The sequence below is a fragment of the Hyperolius riggenbachi genome, chromosome 6 (genome assembly GCF_040937935.1).
Source record: "Hyperolius riggenbachi isolate aHypRig1 chromosome 6, aHypRig1.pri, whole genome shotgun sequence".
NCBI classification, from domain to species: domain Eukaryota; kingdom Metazoa; phylum Chordata; class Amphibia; order Anura; family Hyperoliidae; genus Hyperolius; species Hyperolius riggenbachi.
This window is the reverse complement of record NC_090651.1, coordinates 119,486,724-119,501,941: the sequence shown is the minus strand read 5'-3', so window position 1 is coordinate 119,501,941 and position 15,218 is coordinate 119,486,724. Positions and strand designations below refer to the sequence as shown.

The 15,218-nt window shown below is 43.1% G+C and overlaps 1 protein-coding gene across 3 annotated transcripts in view; it reads left to right on the top strand.

Annotated features, from left to right (window-relative positions):
* The window catches only part of PKN2 (protein kinase N2), a 242,299-nt gene that overhangs the window by 140,759 nt on the left and 86,322 nt on the right, over positions 1 to 15,218 (top strand). For all 3 annotated transcript variants that reach the window (XM_068239844.1, XM_068239843.1, XM_068239845.1), the window contains one exon: positions 9,872 to 10,026. In XM_068239844.1, the coding sequence (XP_068095945.1) occupies positions 9,872 to 10,026 (155 nt within the window). The remainder of the gene's footprint in view (positions 1 to 9,871; positions 10,027 to 15,218) is intronic.

The following is a 15,218-nucleotide window of genomic DNA, read 5'->3' as shown; positions in this document are numbered from 1 at the left end:
TATGCGAGTCGTGGGTGGTGGTCTGCGCCCCCCGCCCGCCCGCTTGCTCGCCCCCTCCCTCCGCGGCCGCTGCTGCTGCTGCTATTACCTGCTTCAGCGGCCGCTTCCTAATCCGGGTTCCCCTCTTCATCCTGCGGACTCCGTAAGTGTATCACAGCAGCGCGCCCGGCGCTGCTGCTGTGACGATGCAGGGGGCAGGAAAGAGCGGTTCCCCTGGTAACGGCGCCGTTACCAGGGGAACCGCTCTTTCCTGGCCCCTGCATCGTCACAGCAGCAGCGCCGGGCGCGCTGCTGTGATACACTTACGGAGTCCGCAGGATGAAGAGGGGAACCCGGATTAGGAAGCGGCCGCTGAAGCAGGTAATAGCAGCAGCGGCCGCGGAGGGAGGGAGCGTGTGGGGCAGTGCGGGGCAGGGCACTATACTAGCTATACTGAGCACTACACTAGCTAAACTGGGACACTATACTAGCTAAACTGGGGCACTATACTAGCTAAACTGAGCACTATACTAGCTATACTGGGCACTATACTAGCTATACTGAGCACTATACTAGCTATACTGAGCACTATACTAGCTAAACTGGGGCACTATACTAGCTAAACTGGGGCACTATACTAGCTATACTGGGCACTATACTAGCTATACTGAGCACTATACTAGCTATACTGAGCACTATACTAGCTATACTGAGCACTATACTAGCTAAACTGGGGCACTATACTAGCTAAACTGAGCACTATACTAGCTATACTGAGCACTATACTAGCTATACTGGGCACTATACTAGCTATCCTGAGCACTATACTAGCTATACTGAGCACTATATTAGCTATACTGAGCACTATACTAGCTATACTGAGCACTATACTAGCTATACTGAGCACTATACTAGCTATACTGAGCACTTTACTAGCTATACTGAGCACTATACTTGCTATACTGAGCACTATACTAGCTATACTGAGCACTATACTAGCTATACTGAGCACTATACTAGCTATACTGAGCACTTTACTAGCTATACTGAGCACTATACTAGCTATACTGAGCACTATACTAGCTAAACTGGGGCACTATACTAGCTAAACTGGGGCACTATACTAGCTATACTGAGCACTATACTAGCTATACTGAGCACTATACTAGCTATACTGAGCACTATACTAGCTATACTGGGCACTATACTAGCTATACTGGGGCACTACCTACCCATACTGGGCACTTTACTAGCTATACTGGGACACACTAGGGGAATAAGGCGGCCAGCATTTCCTACCCCCGGCTTATATGGGGGTCAATCATTTTCCCCTGTTTTTTCAGGTAAAAGTTGGGGGTCGGCTTATATGCGGGTCGGCTTATATGCGAGTATATACGGTATACTGTTTGAGTGAGTCTTAGACATTTGTGGTAGAGCGATCTCTAAAGACATTGGGTTGACTGGGTTCCCTGATTGACAGAAATGTTTATCATTGTGCGAGGCTGGAGTTGGTTTCATCATCCTGCAGAGTTAACAGTCTTTCAAGGAGCTAAAAACATACTCAAAAAGGATTTGCTGTGACTGATCATATGAAAATGATTTTAGTTAACGCATCCTAGAGCTATCCTTAAACGCTGAATGATTTCATGCCCTCCTTTTGCCTGTGAGGCAGCTAGCAGGTTTTCTTCTTGCAGGCAAAGGTTACTTTTATATATAGGTCTTGGCTGACATTGATCAAATCTAGCAGTTTACAGATGAAACTGAATATTTAACACTGCTTTAATTCTGTGTTATTTAATAACCTGACCTGACCCAAGGAGAAGCTACCTAAGCTACAGGGGGATGCTCATGCTGGATCCATTTACCTCTGTGTATTTTCTTAACCTCTCTTTGTTGTTTCTGGACCTCATAATAACTCCTTGGTAGGCCTGAACGATTTCAGGAAAAAATTGAATTGAGCGATTTCTGTCCGAAGCCACGATTTCTATTCGATTCAAGTTTCTTTCAAATCACGCATTGTTCCCCTCCACTGTGCGCCTCTGTCCCCGTCTCTCTGTACACCCTCTGTGTCTGTCTCTGTGCCACTTTGTCTGTGTCTCCTCTGGGTCTCTCTCTGGCCCACTTGTGTCTTTGTGCCTCTGTGCCCGCCCTGTGTCTCTCTCTGTGCCCCCTCTGTGTCTCCGCTGTCCCCCAAGCTGCGGCAGTGCTAGACATACCTTCCAGCACGAGTCCAGCGAAGCCTGTCTATCCACTTTGCCTCCTGCAGGCTCTAATTTACGGCATACTTCCTGTATGTCGTGTGACATACAGGAACCAGGAAGTATACCGTGCATGAGAGCCGGCAAGAGAGGACTGACAGCATTGGACTCGTGTCGGAAGGTATGTCCAACACTGTCGATGCTGGGGGCCGCATGCGCCCAGACTTGGGGTAAGTTTGAAACTGCTACTTCAAACTTCCCTATGTGAAAATGACGTCATCACAGAAATTTTCACTTTGACGATTCCGAAATTGTGATCTTGGTGATCGCGATTTTGGTTTAAATGTATCTTTCAGGCCTACTCCTAGGGGGGTGGGGTTAGAGGAGAGAATGGGAGGGTGATGGGAAGGAACATGGCTGCTAGCCTGCCTCTTCATGTCTAAACTTTTGATTTAAGCCAAAAGTCAAATTTTTCAGTGAGTGATTATAGGGCCGGGGATGAACGAGGAGAGGAATGGATAACACACACAGATATGTGGTTCCAGCATGAACATACTTCTTTGCTTGCTTTAAGTAGCGTTGCTTTAGGGTCAGTAGTTGTACTTTACAAAGTCCATAATGTGTTGAAAATATCACCCATGTAAAATTGCTTTGGAAATAATTTTCAAGACTTTCCTCATTGCTCATACTCTGCTGTATGAGGCCTTGCTTATTTTTTTATATGGCTTTAAAGGGAATCTGAGACAAGGGGAAAGAAAAGTTTGATACATACCTGGGGCTTCCCCCAGCTCCCTTGCCACGGTCTAAAGCGTCCTAGATCTCCCTGTAGCAGCCCCGTTCTCCGCGGGCAGTCGGGCGTATTACACATATCCGACCCGGCCGACTGCATAAGCGGCCCGGCTGATTGCATCTGCTCAGTACTACTGCACAGGCACAGAGCACTCCCAGCCACGGGAGCAAGACGAGGTGCGCGATTGGCTTCACTGTGCCTGCACCGATTGGCCCAAGAGAACGTAGCTGCTACCGGGAGATGTAGGAGGCTTTACACTGCGGCAAGGGAGCGATCTGCACGGAGGGGGGGGGGGGGGGGCTGTAGGAAGCCCCAGGTATCTATAAGACTTTTCTTTCCCCTCCACTTAGGTTAACTTTAAAACCATATCAAAGAAATAACAAGGCCCTAAGGGGCTGATATAGCAGAGGATGAGCATTGAGGAAAGTCTTGAAAATGACTTCTAAATCAATTTATATGGGTACACTTTAAGGTTTAAGGGCCCATTTTCACCAAAGGTTTGTGGTGATCTTGTAAAAGGTCGCATGAAGAGACAAAAAAGTGGGAATCTTCTCATGTGTTTGAGAACTTCCTCCTAATTTGCTTCCTTTGGAAAATGTATATGAATTTTCACATTTCACATGCAGAGATGTTGAGAATTATTAGATGCAATTTGGATGTGAACACTTGCAGCATGCAAAAGAAACCCGGCAGACCATCCATCCGTCCCACCCCTGCAAGGCTTCCTAAACGAAAATGAGCATGTGATGAGAATGAGCCCATAGACTTTCAGTAAAAAGGACCTTTTAGGTACACCAGAGGTACGCTGTAAGCAGTGTTTCTATGGGTGCACAATACCCACTGAAATACTTGCTCTGGCATTATATGCATAGAGGAAAATAAGCCATTCACAGATTGCATCAGCATACTTTATTCTATTACCCTATTAAATGTTATCCGGTGATTGTGAACATCATCACCTCTTATTTGAATTTCTTTTACAAGCTGGCAAGGTCAAGGACCTTGGTAATAGATGCAAAAAATAGTTTAAACACAGGAGATCAATATCACAAATGAGCTGCAGACAGCTGAATGCACAGTCATAGTGTACATAAAATGTTTAACCTTCCAACACTTGTAACTGTCCACCCAGTGCTGTAATTCTGCATGGCCACCAGCATTTTGACCTCACTTTTCACCACTGCACTCCACCAGCTGCTAATGCTTGACCTGTTCTCACTAAAGAGGCAACATCCCTTAGTCCTCATTATGATCCTATCCTATCTACTGTAACGAGGCTTAGCAATGAGCAGGACTGTGAAGCAATCTTTTGCTGACAGTCTCAGTACTGTACTGTAATGTAAAGGGACCCATACACTGGTCGATAACAGCGATCGCTTCTATGGAATCGATCAATCAGAAATTGATTCTATCAAATCTATTGATCGATCGATTTGCAGCCTATTTCGATTAATTTGATCTATCTGACAGTATGGAAAATCTAGGTGGATCTGCTGCTGGCAGCAGCTTGATGGCCCATAGAGTTGCATTGGATCTAATAGTCCAATAATGCATTTAGATATATTATCAATAGATTTCATTCTGAAATGTATTGGAAATCTGTTCCTCGTGTGTGGCACACATCAGATAGATTTCTGTCAGATGTCTATCAACTTGAATCTATCTGATGGTCGAATCTGCTGCAAATCTATAAGTGTATGGCCACCTTAACTGAGAGGGATATAAATTTCCTTTTGGTTTCCTTTTATAGAGGAGTTATCACCCATACGATCTCAGAAAAATAACATGTATAAATAGATAAATACTTGCTCTACTTGCAATACATATGTATTGCAGTGTCCACGTTTTGATTTTAGTGTTTTTCTACAGTAAAAAAAAAAGAGAAAATCCTTCCTCATTTCCCATTTTAACTGTGGCTATTTTGAAGCCAATCCTGATGTTATTTCCTTCCCTTCTCTCCTCTGCCTGATTGTGTATACATTGCCCCTTTTTCACTAGAAGTATTGGCCAATCAGAGAGGAACAGAGGTGTGGGAGGGGAAAACAGGAGGGAAAGAGGCTTCAGCCAATCAGGCTCAATTAGTTAAGTCTGAGGGGAAGTAGAGAAGCAAAAAAGGACAACCCGCAAGATGGGCTCCAGATGTGGCCAACAGAGGAATTGAATCTTTCAAACACTAGGCATATATTTTGAATTGATTTTAGTACGAAATCTATTAAAAATGTATCAAAACACAGTGTTGCACTGTTTGATGCAGAGCAAGGCAATGGGTCGCCCATCTGCAAACTATCTTGACACGCCACTGATCAATATCTTTAACCTAGTGCAATCAATATTTATCTGAAAGCAGTCAAATCGATGGCGGCAAGTTGTGGCATCAATTTCCAGCAGGTTTGATCAGAGTGATCGAATCTGCCGGGAATCAGTGGGAAAAATCTGTGTGTATTACAGGAGACAGATTCAAGTGTACAAATGAACTATGTATAAAAATATCAAACTCTTAAAAATATCCAGTTCTCTTTCTTTTATTGATTAACTTTATTAAAAATATTGTCCAATGAAAATAAATATATACAGTAGAATCTCGTTATTGTAATCTCTGATATAGTAAACCTCTGGATTTAGTAAACTCAGTCCTCAGGTCCCTGCAAATGCATCTGTATAAATCTAATGCATGGCCAATTCTAATATAGTAAACTTCTGATATAGTAAACTTCTTTTCCTGGGCCCTTGAAGTTCACTAGTTTACTATAAAGGGATTCCACTGTATAAATTATATTTTATCGAGTCAAAGGGGGGGGGGGGGGGGGGAGGGATGGGGAGAGAGAGTTTGAGGCTTGCCACTGCAAATACAGTGATGTGAAAAACTATTTGCCCCCTTCCTGATTTCTTATTCTTTTGCATGTTTGTCACACTTAAATGTTTCTGCTCATCAAAAACCGTCAACTATTAGTCAAAGATAACATAATTGAACACAAAATGCAGTTTTAAATGATGGTTTTTATTATTTAGTGAGAAAAAAAACTCAACACCTACATGGCCCTGTGTGAACAAGAAATTGCCCCCTGAACCTAATAACCACCCTTATTGCAAACGCTTGATTGCAGTTATTGCTGCTAACTTGCAACAAGTCTTTTACAGCGCTCTGGAGGAATTTGGCCCACTCATCTTTGCAGAATTGTTGTAATTCAGCTTTTATTTGAGGGTTTTCTAGCATGAACCATCATGCCACAACATCTCAATAGGATTCAGGTCAGGACTTTGACTAGGCCACTCCAAAGTCTTCATTTTGTTTTTCTTCAGCCATTCAGAGGTGGATTTGCTGGTGTGTTTTGGGTCATTGTCCTGCTGCAGCACCCAAGATCGCTTCAGCTTGAGTTGACGAGCAGATGGCCGGATATTCTCCTTCAGGATTTTTTGGTAGACAGTAGAATTCATGGTTCCATCTATCACAGCAAGCCTTCCAGGTCCTGAAGCAGCAAAACAACCCCAGACCATCACACTACCACCACCATATTTTACTGTTGGTATGATGTTCTTTTGCTGAAATGCTGTGTTACTTCTACGCCAGATTTAACGGGACACGCACCTTCCAAAAAGTTCAACTTTTATCTCGTCGGTCCACAAGGTATTTTCCCCAAAGTCTTGGCAATCATTGAGATGTTTTTTAGCAAAATTGAGACGAGCCTCTCAAGTGGTTTGCGCCTTGGATATCTGCCATGCAGGCCGTTTTTGCCCAGTCTCTTTCTTATGGTGGAGTCGTGAACACTGATCTTAATTGAGGCAAGTGAGGCCTGCAGTTCTTTAGATGTTGTCGTGGGGTCTTTTGTGGCCTCTCAGATGAGTTTTCTCTGCTCTCTTGGGGTAATTTTGGTTAGCCGGACACTCCATCACTGTTCCATGTTTTTGCCATTTGTGGATAATGGCTCTCACTGTGGTTCACTGGAGTCCCAAAGCTTTAGAAATGGCTTTATAACTTTTACCAGACTGATAGATCTCAATTACTTTTGTTCTCATTTGTTCCTGAATTTCTTTGGGTCTTGGCATGATGTCTAGCTGTTGAGGTGCTTTTGGTCTACTTCTCTGTGTCAGCTCCTATTTAAGTGATTTCTTGATTGAAACAGGTGTGGCAGTAATCAGACCTGGGGGTGACTACAGAAATTGAACTCAGGTGTGATAAACCACAGTTAAGTTATTTTTTAACAAGGGGGGCAATCACTTTTTCACACAGGGCCATGTAGATTTGGAGTTGTTGTTTTTTTTCCTCACTAAATAATAAAAACCATCATTTCAAACTGCATTTTGTGTTCAATTATGTTATCTTTGACTAATAGTTAACGGTTTTTGATGAGCAGAAATATTTAAGTGTGACAAACATGCAAAAGATAAGAAATCAGGAAGGGGGCAAATAGTTTTTCACATCACTGTATTTGCGTACATTTCCTGTCTCTAGGGTCTCTGAGCTTTGTGGTTTTTGCTTGATAACTGGTAATCCTAAAAAGCTTCCGACCTTGTTTTAATGAAAGTTGGCTTTACAATCATTGACCAGTTTTTATTGATTAATTCCTAGTACTGCTGCTGCCGTCACACCTGAACAGGTGCCCCATTTTTTATGTGGACAGGATGTGATGAAAATTCGCACACATGTGCATACAGGTTGAAATATATATCTGGGACTTTCTAGCAGGGCCCTGGGGTCGGAATCAAATCAATTTTTGGGTACCTGAAGTCAGAGTTTTCATAAACTGAGGAATTGGTGATTTTTGTACTCACTCTATACCTATGCAAGGGATGTGGAGTCGGAGCAAATTTGGGTACCTGGAGTCGGTGCTTTCAATAAACTGTGGAGTCTGAGTTGGATAATTTTTGAACCAAATCCATAGCCTTTGTAAACATTAGACTCGAGTCGGAGTCGAGGAGTCTGAGTTGGAGAGACTTTGGGTACCCGGAGTAAGAGTCGGTGGTTTCATAAGCGGAGGAGTTGGAGTCGGATGATTCCGACTCCAAAGCCCTGATTCCTGTGCATGAGCACATTTGAGTTTTTATTTTAATTTTTTCCTCCACAAGGTCTAAGCTGCTGGGGCAGGGTCCGAGCTGCTTGTTAAAGTGAACCTGTATCAGAAAAAAAAAATTAAACACCCTTATAGAGGGAAGCTTTTGGATAGTCCAGAAGCTTCTCAGATCATGCTCAAGCCCACCATTCCTGCACAGGGTCCTTCTGTACAAATCATACGAGAATTTGTGGGATATACTCTCATGGTGGGGCTCCCGTCTGTGTACAAACGTGGCCATACTGTGCATGTGCGGAGTACGGCCGCGCTCCTACATGTGAAGAAGAGGGTCCTAAGCAGCAGCGGTGGGATCAAGGAGTACATGGGAAGGCTCTGGAGAATCCAAAACTTCCCACTACTTAGGCGAGCCTCTGTTTTTTCGTTTTGTTTTTTTACTTTTGTTTACTGACAAGTTTGCTTAAAGCGGACCCAAACCAAACCTTTTTTTAATTCAAAATATTTAGTTGCACCACTCTGACAAATACAAATATAAATAAACACTCCTCCAAGCCTATGAGCATTTCAGTGCATGCTTTCACCCTCCTCTTTGCATAACTAGGGTTATACAGGTGGCAGCCATTAGCAATTCCTCCTTTGCTGGACACCATCTACTCCACCAGTTTGCCGGATTATTTGCTGGCAATATGAATGGGAGGGGTTTCTCCAATAAATGTAAAATATTTTATATTTGTCATCATGCAGCTGAAAAAAGGCTGCTATTTATTATTATAATTTAGAAAATAGATTTTATTTCTGAAATCTTGTATTTTTACTTTGGGTCCACTTTAAAGGAAAATAATCTGCAGTGCAGAGTTCTGCAATTGCAGAAATGCTAATTCACTAACCTTTCAAAAATTGTGACACGCTTTCATTCAATTTTAATGGAGATTGTATGCATCTTGGAATTGGGTTAGCCAAGTTCACTTTGTGGGGAAAGAAGGAGGTTGGATCACTTATTCTGGGGGCACAGTGGGAATCCACTCATTGTCTGACACTTTGGTAATCCTCCTTTAATATAGTACGACCCAGGTAAGTATTGGAGACATTTGCCTCTAAATAACAGTCAGTGGTTAAAAAGGCCAGTGACAGTTTTCTGGATGATTAATATCCTCCAGGGCTTTCCATTGTTCTCCAACCTTGGCAGATCAACCCTTTTGTGTTTGTATGCAAGTGTTCTACGTTTTCAGTTGACTCCATGTAATCCAGTCGTTTGTCTGGTGCTGAATATTCAAATACTACGTATTTACTGTGACTTAATCTTTTACAGATATGGTGTTATTTGCTGTGACGTATGCATGATTTAATATTGTATTTAATCTGTAACTGAACAGTTTGTTGCATGTTAGTTGTCTTTAACCTGCATTGTCTATCTAAAAAAAAGTGCTGCACTCCAAGCATGTACCAGCCTTGTGTTCTCTATTGTTTTGGGGTTTGTGTGACTTTGTGTTTCGTCTGTCATTGGTTTTACATGTTCTCCTTTTTATTAGCAGACATCTAGTCACTAATTGACCTTCACCTTACCTTTCTGAATAAGTCAGAGCTTACCTCTGTAGAAGATTTCCTGCTGCTTATTTAACTTTCTATTGATTGCCTGTGGCTTTCTTTTCTTGCTTCTGTGAAGAGTTGCCATAAATGGAGCAACTGGCTCTGAAAAGACACATCATGCCACAAGTCATTGAACGTGTTTGCTTTCTACTTACTGAGTTTCTTTCACTTTGTTGTTCTTTATTCTTCTATGGACTAGTACATTTATTAACTGCTTTACTGCCCATTAGGCTTGCAGGAACAATAACATTCAACATTGAATCTGTAGAGTCATCTTTATAATGCACATAAAATTTGTTTGACATTTCCAGATTGTCCCAAGACACCAGACACTCCGAAAAGTGACCCTGGCTCATCGGCGCACAATGGAAGGCTCCTAGCTTTACAGAAGCAGTTAGACATTGAGCTGAAAGTCAAGCAGGGCGCAGAGAACATGATACAGACCTATTCTAATGGTCCCTCAAAAGTAAGTAGAGGTTTAAGGAATTAGGTTTTCCTTGGGCCTCCAGAAAGGAGAAGTTTTTTTCTCCGTTTTATTAGTCAAAGAAAAAGTGTATACAATTTCTGCAAAACTCCTCAAATTTAGAAAATGATATGGTCACCTTGCTAAACTACTTAGTTCTTTCAAAAAGTAGTAAATATGACTTAAATGGGGTTTCCTCTTTGCAGTGAGCCCAGTTAGGTATGTCATTTATGTTTTTTTGTATGCGGTGCACTGGATTATGTAATGCTGTGTTCTTGTATATAGATATATGTCCTCTCCATTTTTTTCTCCTGTGTTGTTTTTGGGTCCTATGCCATATGTAATTTTGTCTTAATGTGAAGTTCCCAGTTCAGACACCAATATTTCTTAGATCTATGGACACACTCGGTTGAGGTGCCCATACATCAGACGATGTATGGGCAGATCGCCCAAGAGACGGATCTCTATCTGATTGAATCTGATCGAAGAGAGATGTCGGCTGCCCATGCAGGCCATTTCCTGATCGATTTCAGCAATCTCTCGGGAATCGGCTTTGTGAGGTCGCCTTGCTGGCTCTGGCTCATTCCCCCTCCCCTCCCTCCCCCCAAAGTGTAAAATGTGTAAAATGTGCCCTGTGCAGAGTACTTTACCTGTCTGTGCCTACTGCTGGCTCCGTCCTCTGTGCACATACAGGACCCCTCCCCGCGTGGTTGCTGGCATAAGTGGTGTGACATCACACACGCACCCACGTACTCTGGCAACCACTTTGGGCACGTGTATGTGCACAGAGGATGGAGCGCATTTGCGGTCACCAACAGGTATGCTGCATGGGGCACATTTTTACTGACGTGGGGTGTGTGTGTGTGTGGGGGGGGGGGTGTTCTGTTGCGTTTGTCCTGATATTGCAAGCTGTTACTGCCCCGTATCTCGATCAACCATGTCGGCCCTTCATCTTGCAGCATGTCTGTCTGATACATGCGACCATTTCAGCCAGAAATTGGTTTCATCGTCAATCGGGGCATGCTTTTGGCGGCACAGATTTTCACCTAATCAAAAAATTAGAATCGGATGGTCGATTGTCCGCCAAGTCACCTAATGTATGGCCACATTTAGACCTTGTTTTAATTTTGTCTATAAACTCCTTGATTGGCTGATTTTCATATCTCTTGCAAAAAAAAGGGTAATGGGCCATGGTACTAGTCTTTTCCTGCATTGCTCACTGCGTCGTCTCAGTTTTCAGACTGTGCCTGCTCCTTGCAGTCTGAACAGTGGAAATGATGCAGCCCAGCCTCACCTACAGAGCCTGAACTTTAAACCTCTCCTACAGCAGCTTCTGGTCATGCGATCAAAATTTCAAGTTTGTTTTTAGTTGTAGAATGCTCTTTTTACACACAAACTAACATACCGGTAAGTATTCTGGTTAGTATGCTGTTAGGTGGCGTTTTTTCATCTTTGCCTGGAAATGGGCTGTAAAGACTTCTATTTATTGAATTCTTCCCAGTATATGTTAAGTTATCTGCATACATATACAATTCTGTGTATACTCTATTTAGATGAACAGTTTTGAATTTTAGCTTTGTATGCACACACTTTAATAATAGGCAATATTTACTTAGTACCTTCACTTGATATTGGCAACTATATCATACATTCACTTTCAATACTGCTGCGCTGCCCAGTTACTAGTCAACCACCTATTAGTACAATTAATAAGCAAATCAGGCAAGACAATGTAAATATCACCATAAGTATCACATAAAGTCCAATGAGTGCGCTGTGGTTCCTCCTGTAAAAAAGTCAATGTCATTCTGGTGCTATGCACTCCACTGCGTGCTCCTCCAGAGAGCTATATAAAACATCTCCACATAGTGTGATACTGTATAACCATTCACTAATCAGATGCTCCACAGTGCGGGTGCGAGTGATAACCGTGTCCACACGTGATCCCCACTACCCTAGAGGTCAAAAAAGGCTCACCAGATGTAGACCACCATGATTCAGGTGGCAATCTCACATTCATTAATATGTATCACTCAGAGCATCAGTGATCATATCCAGTTCCAATAAAAAATTCCTTTAATAAAAGCATAAAACAAAATCATCGCGCAGCATGTCAATCCAGTGATAAAATACACACTGCGCCTCTCGCGCACTTGGGTAACTTACAGACTCCCTTTAGGAATAGGATAGCGAGTCATAGCGGCAAGTCTTTCCAGCATCAGACACGTCTCCAAAAGCCTTTCCGCGGCGTCCCGCTCTCCAGGCTCCCGCGACTCCGGACTACCGCACTGCGACCCACGTGACCTACGTCAGGCGTACTGGCTCCGCCCTACGCGTTTCGTCACCAGGACTCATCAGGGGCTAGCGTTCCCAGTACGCCAGCCATAAGATATACCTCTCACTTGTTTGCCCCCCCCCCCCCCAGTTGCCATGCCAACCAGCCTTGCCCCTATCCTACGCCGCACAGCGCTACAATATAACATTAGCTGCTACTTCCTCCACATAAAATTATTATATAAATCCGACAAGAGAATAGGGGAGCACTTCTATAATATAGCTAGGGGATTTGAATCCCATAGTTTGTCGAATCATTTTAAGGAATTTCATAACCGTGACCCTTCTCTGCTTAAATTTATGGGGGTTGAAAAGTGGGTTCCAAAGTGGAGGGGTTCGTGTAAACAGAGGGATATCTAGAGGGCAGAGGGTAGATGGATCCATGACTTGAAATCTTTGGCACCTACAGGGTTAAATATTGAATTTGACCTAAACTGTTTTATTGTAGATGATTGAGTACTGGTAGTATTAGGAATGGCCACTTGATGGCAGTAGGAGCATATAGGGACTGATGTAGAAAGGTTTGTATTAAGATGAAGGTCTATGTAAATATGTGGACATCGTATATTTAATCTCAATTTTATTTCATTCTTTATACCCCACTTGTATTTGCACTTAATGGGTAGATTATGTTTTTAGGATTTATATAATGATTTTATGTGGAGGAAGTAGCAGCTAATGTTATGTTGTAGTGCTGTGCGGCGTATGATAGTGGCAAGGCTGATTGGCATGGCAACGGGGGGCGGGCACAACAAGTGAGATGTATATCTTACGGCTGGCGTACTGGCAACGCTAGCCCCTGATGAGTCCTGGTGACGAAACGCGTAGGGCGGAGACAGTACGCCTGACGTAGGTCACGTGGGTCGCAGTGCGGAAGTCCGGAGTCGCGGGAGCCTGGAGAGCGGGACGCCGCGGAAAGGCTTTTGGAGACGTGTCTGATGCTGGAAAGACTTGCCGCTATGACTCACTATCCTATCCCTAAAGGGAGTCTGTAAGTTACCCAAGTGCGCGAGAGGCACAGTGTGTATTTTATCACTGGATTGACATGCTGCGCGATGATTTTGTTTTATGCTTTTATTAAAGGAATTTTTTATTGGAACTGAATATGATAACTGATGCTCTGAGTGATACATATTAATGAATGTGAGATTGCCACCTGAATCATGGTGGTCTACATCTGGTAATCCTTTTTTGACCTCTAGGGTAGTGGGGATCACGTGTGGACACGGTTATCACTCGCACCCGCACTGTGGAGCATTTGATTAGTGAATGGTTATACAGTATCACACTATGTGGAGATGTTTTATATAGGTCTCTGGAGGAGCGCGCAGTTGGGTGCATGGCACCAGAAGGATATATCCTACATTCTTTGATTTAAGAACATTACCCATACTCTCTAACTGGATATAAAGGTTTCCAGTGTATCATTCATACTTAGAAGTGACTCAGATTTGTTAGGATTTGTTAAAATGTAAAGCCCATCCAACCCCCACTACTGCATTTGGCTACTGCTGGCTAGTTTTGAATGGCTCTCTAGAGCTCTCCACTGGCAGTAACACCTTCAGTAGGCTAGAAAGGTGAGGCCTGATAGTCATCGCACAAGGGACTTCCTCCCCTGTAGCCAGGAAACTGGCACCTCTTGTATTACCAGTAGGTCCTGACAGCCAGAGCCACGGGAAGTGGTGCCATTGTTTTGGTTGTTGGAGGCAAAGCTGCTAGTGTTGGGGCGTGCAAACTTTTCTTTGATCGGGCCACATAGAAACAGTCTCTGTCTCTCTCCCTTCCTCCTTCCCTCAGGAGAAAGCATGCAAGGATATAGATTGGGTGGTAACTCACCCAAACGCACTTTCCAGCGGTGTTCTCCATGGTGACAGTGGGGTCATGCGACCTGTTACGTACTGACAGGTCACACGACGCCACCGTTGCCATGGAGATGGTCACCGAAGAGTGCGTTTGGGTACATTCTTCCAGTGTACGTGTGTATATTTGTGAACAGACGGTCGCCACAAGGGGAATTACAATAAAACAATAGCCAAACCCTGAATTAAGTGGCCAAAGGAAAAAATTAGGTAATCAGTAGGGGAATATATTTGATATATTCCGCGAGATTAGTTAACACAGGAGTGCTGTCTTTCTGCTTCTCTCTGCGCCCAAATTACATGCGGCTGAAACTTACAGACATGGGGGGTGCTTGGCTATAGGGAGCTGTTTGGATATTTTTTTATTTTTTTACAAGTATACTTGTCTTTTTATCTGTCCTGAATCACCCCAAGGTACCCAGCCCACAAATTAGAAATGTGAGATTTAGATGGTTGTCACTCTCACAACAAGATGAGAAGGAATTGGGTAATTTTAATTTCAGTGTAATGTTCTGTATGTAGCACTCATGAGTTGTTAAAGGTGAACGTCAGCCTAAACAAACATACTGTTATTAAGTTAAATTCGTTATGTTGATTAGAATAAATAGGTAATATAATCTTTCACCCACCCTGTTTTAAAAGAACAGGCAAATGGTTGTGATTCATGGGGGCTGCCATCTTTGTCATGGGGGCAGCCATCTTTTTGGTTGAAAGGAGGTGACAAGGAGCAGGAGACACAGTTCCAACTGTCCTGTGTCCTGATAACCCCTTCCAGCTGCACACACTAGGCTTCAAATGTCCAATTCAAAATGTAAAAAAAAAAAAATTGCACCAAAACAGCAGAACGAGAACAACATCAGAAATCCCATCATGCTTTGCACAGCATAAGGGGAAAACTGCCTGTGCAGCTAAAAATGAGGCTTGTATAAGAGAAACAAAGTTCTGATGCTGTGAAACTGTTAAAGAAACACCAAGCCTTTTCAGTGCTGCGAAGTCCATTTT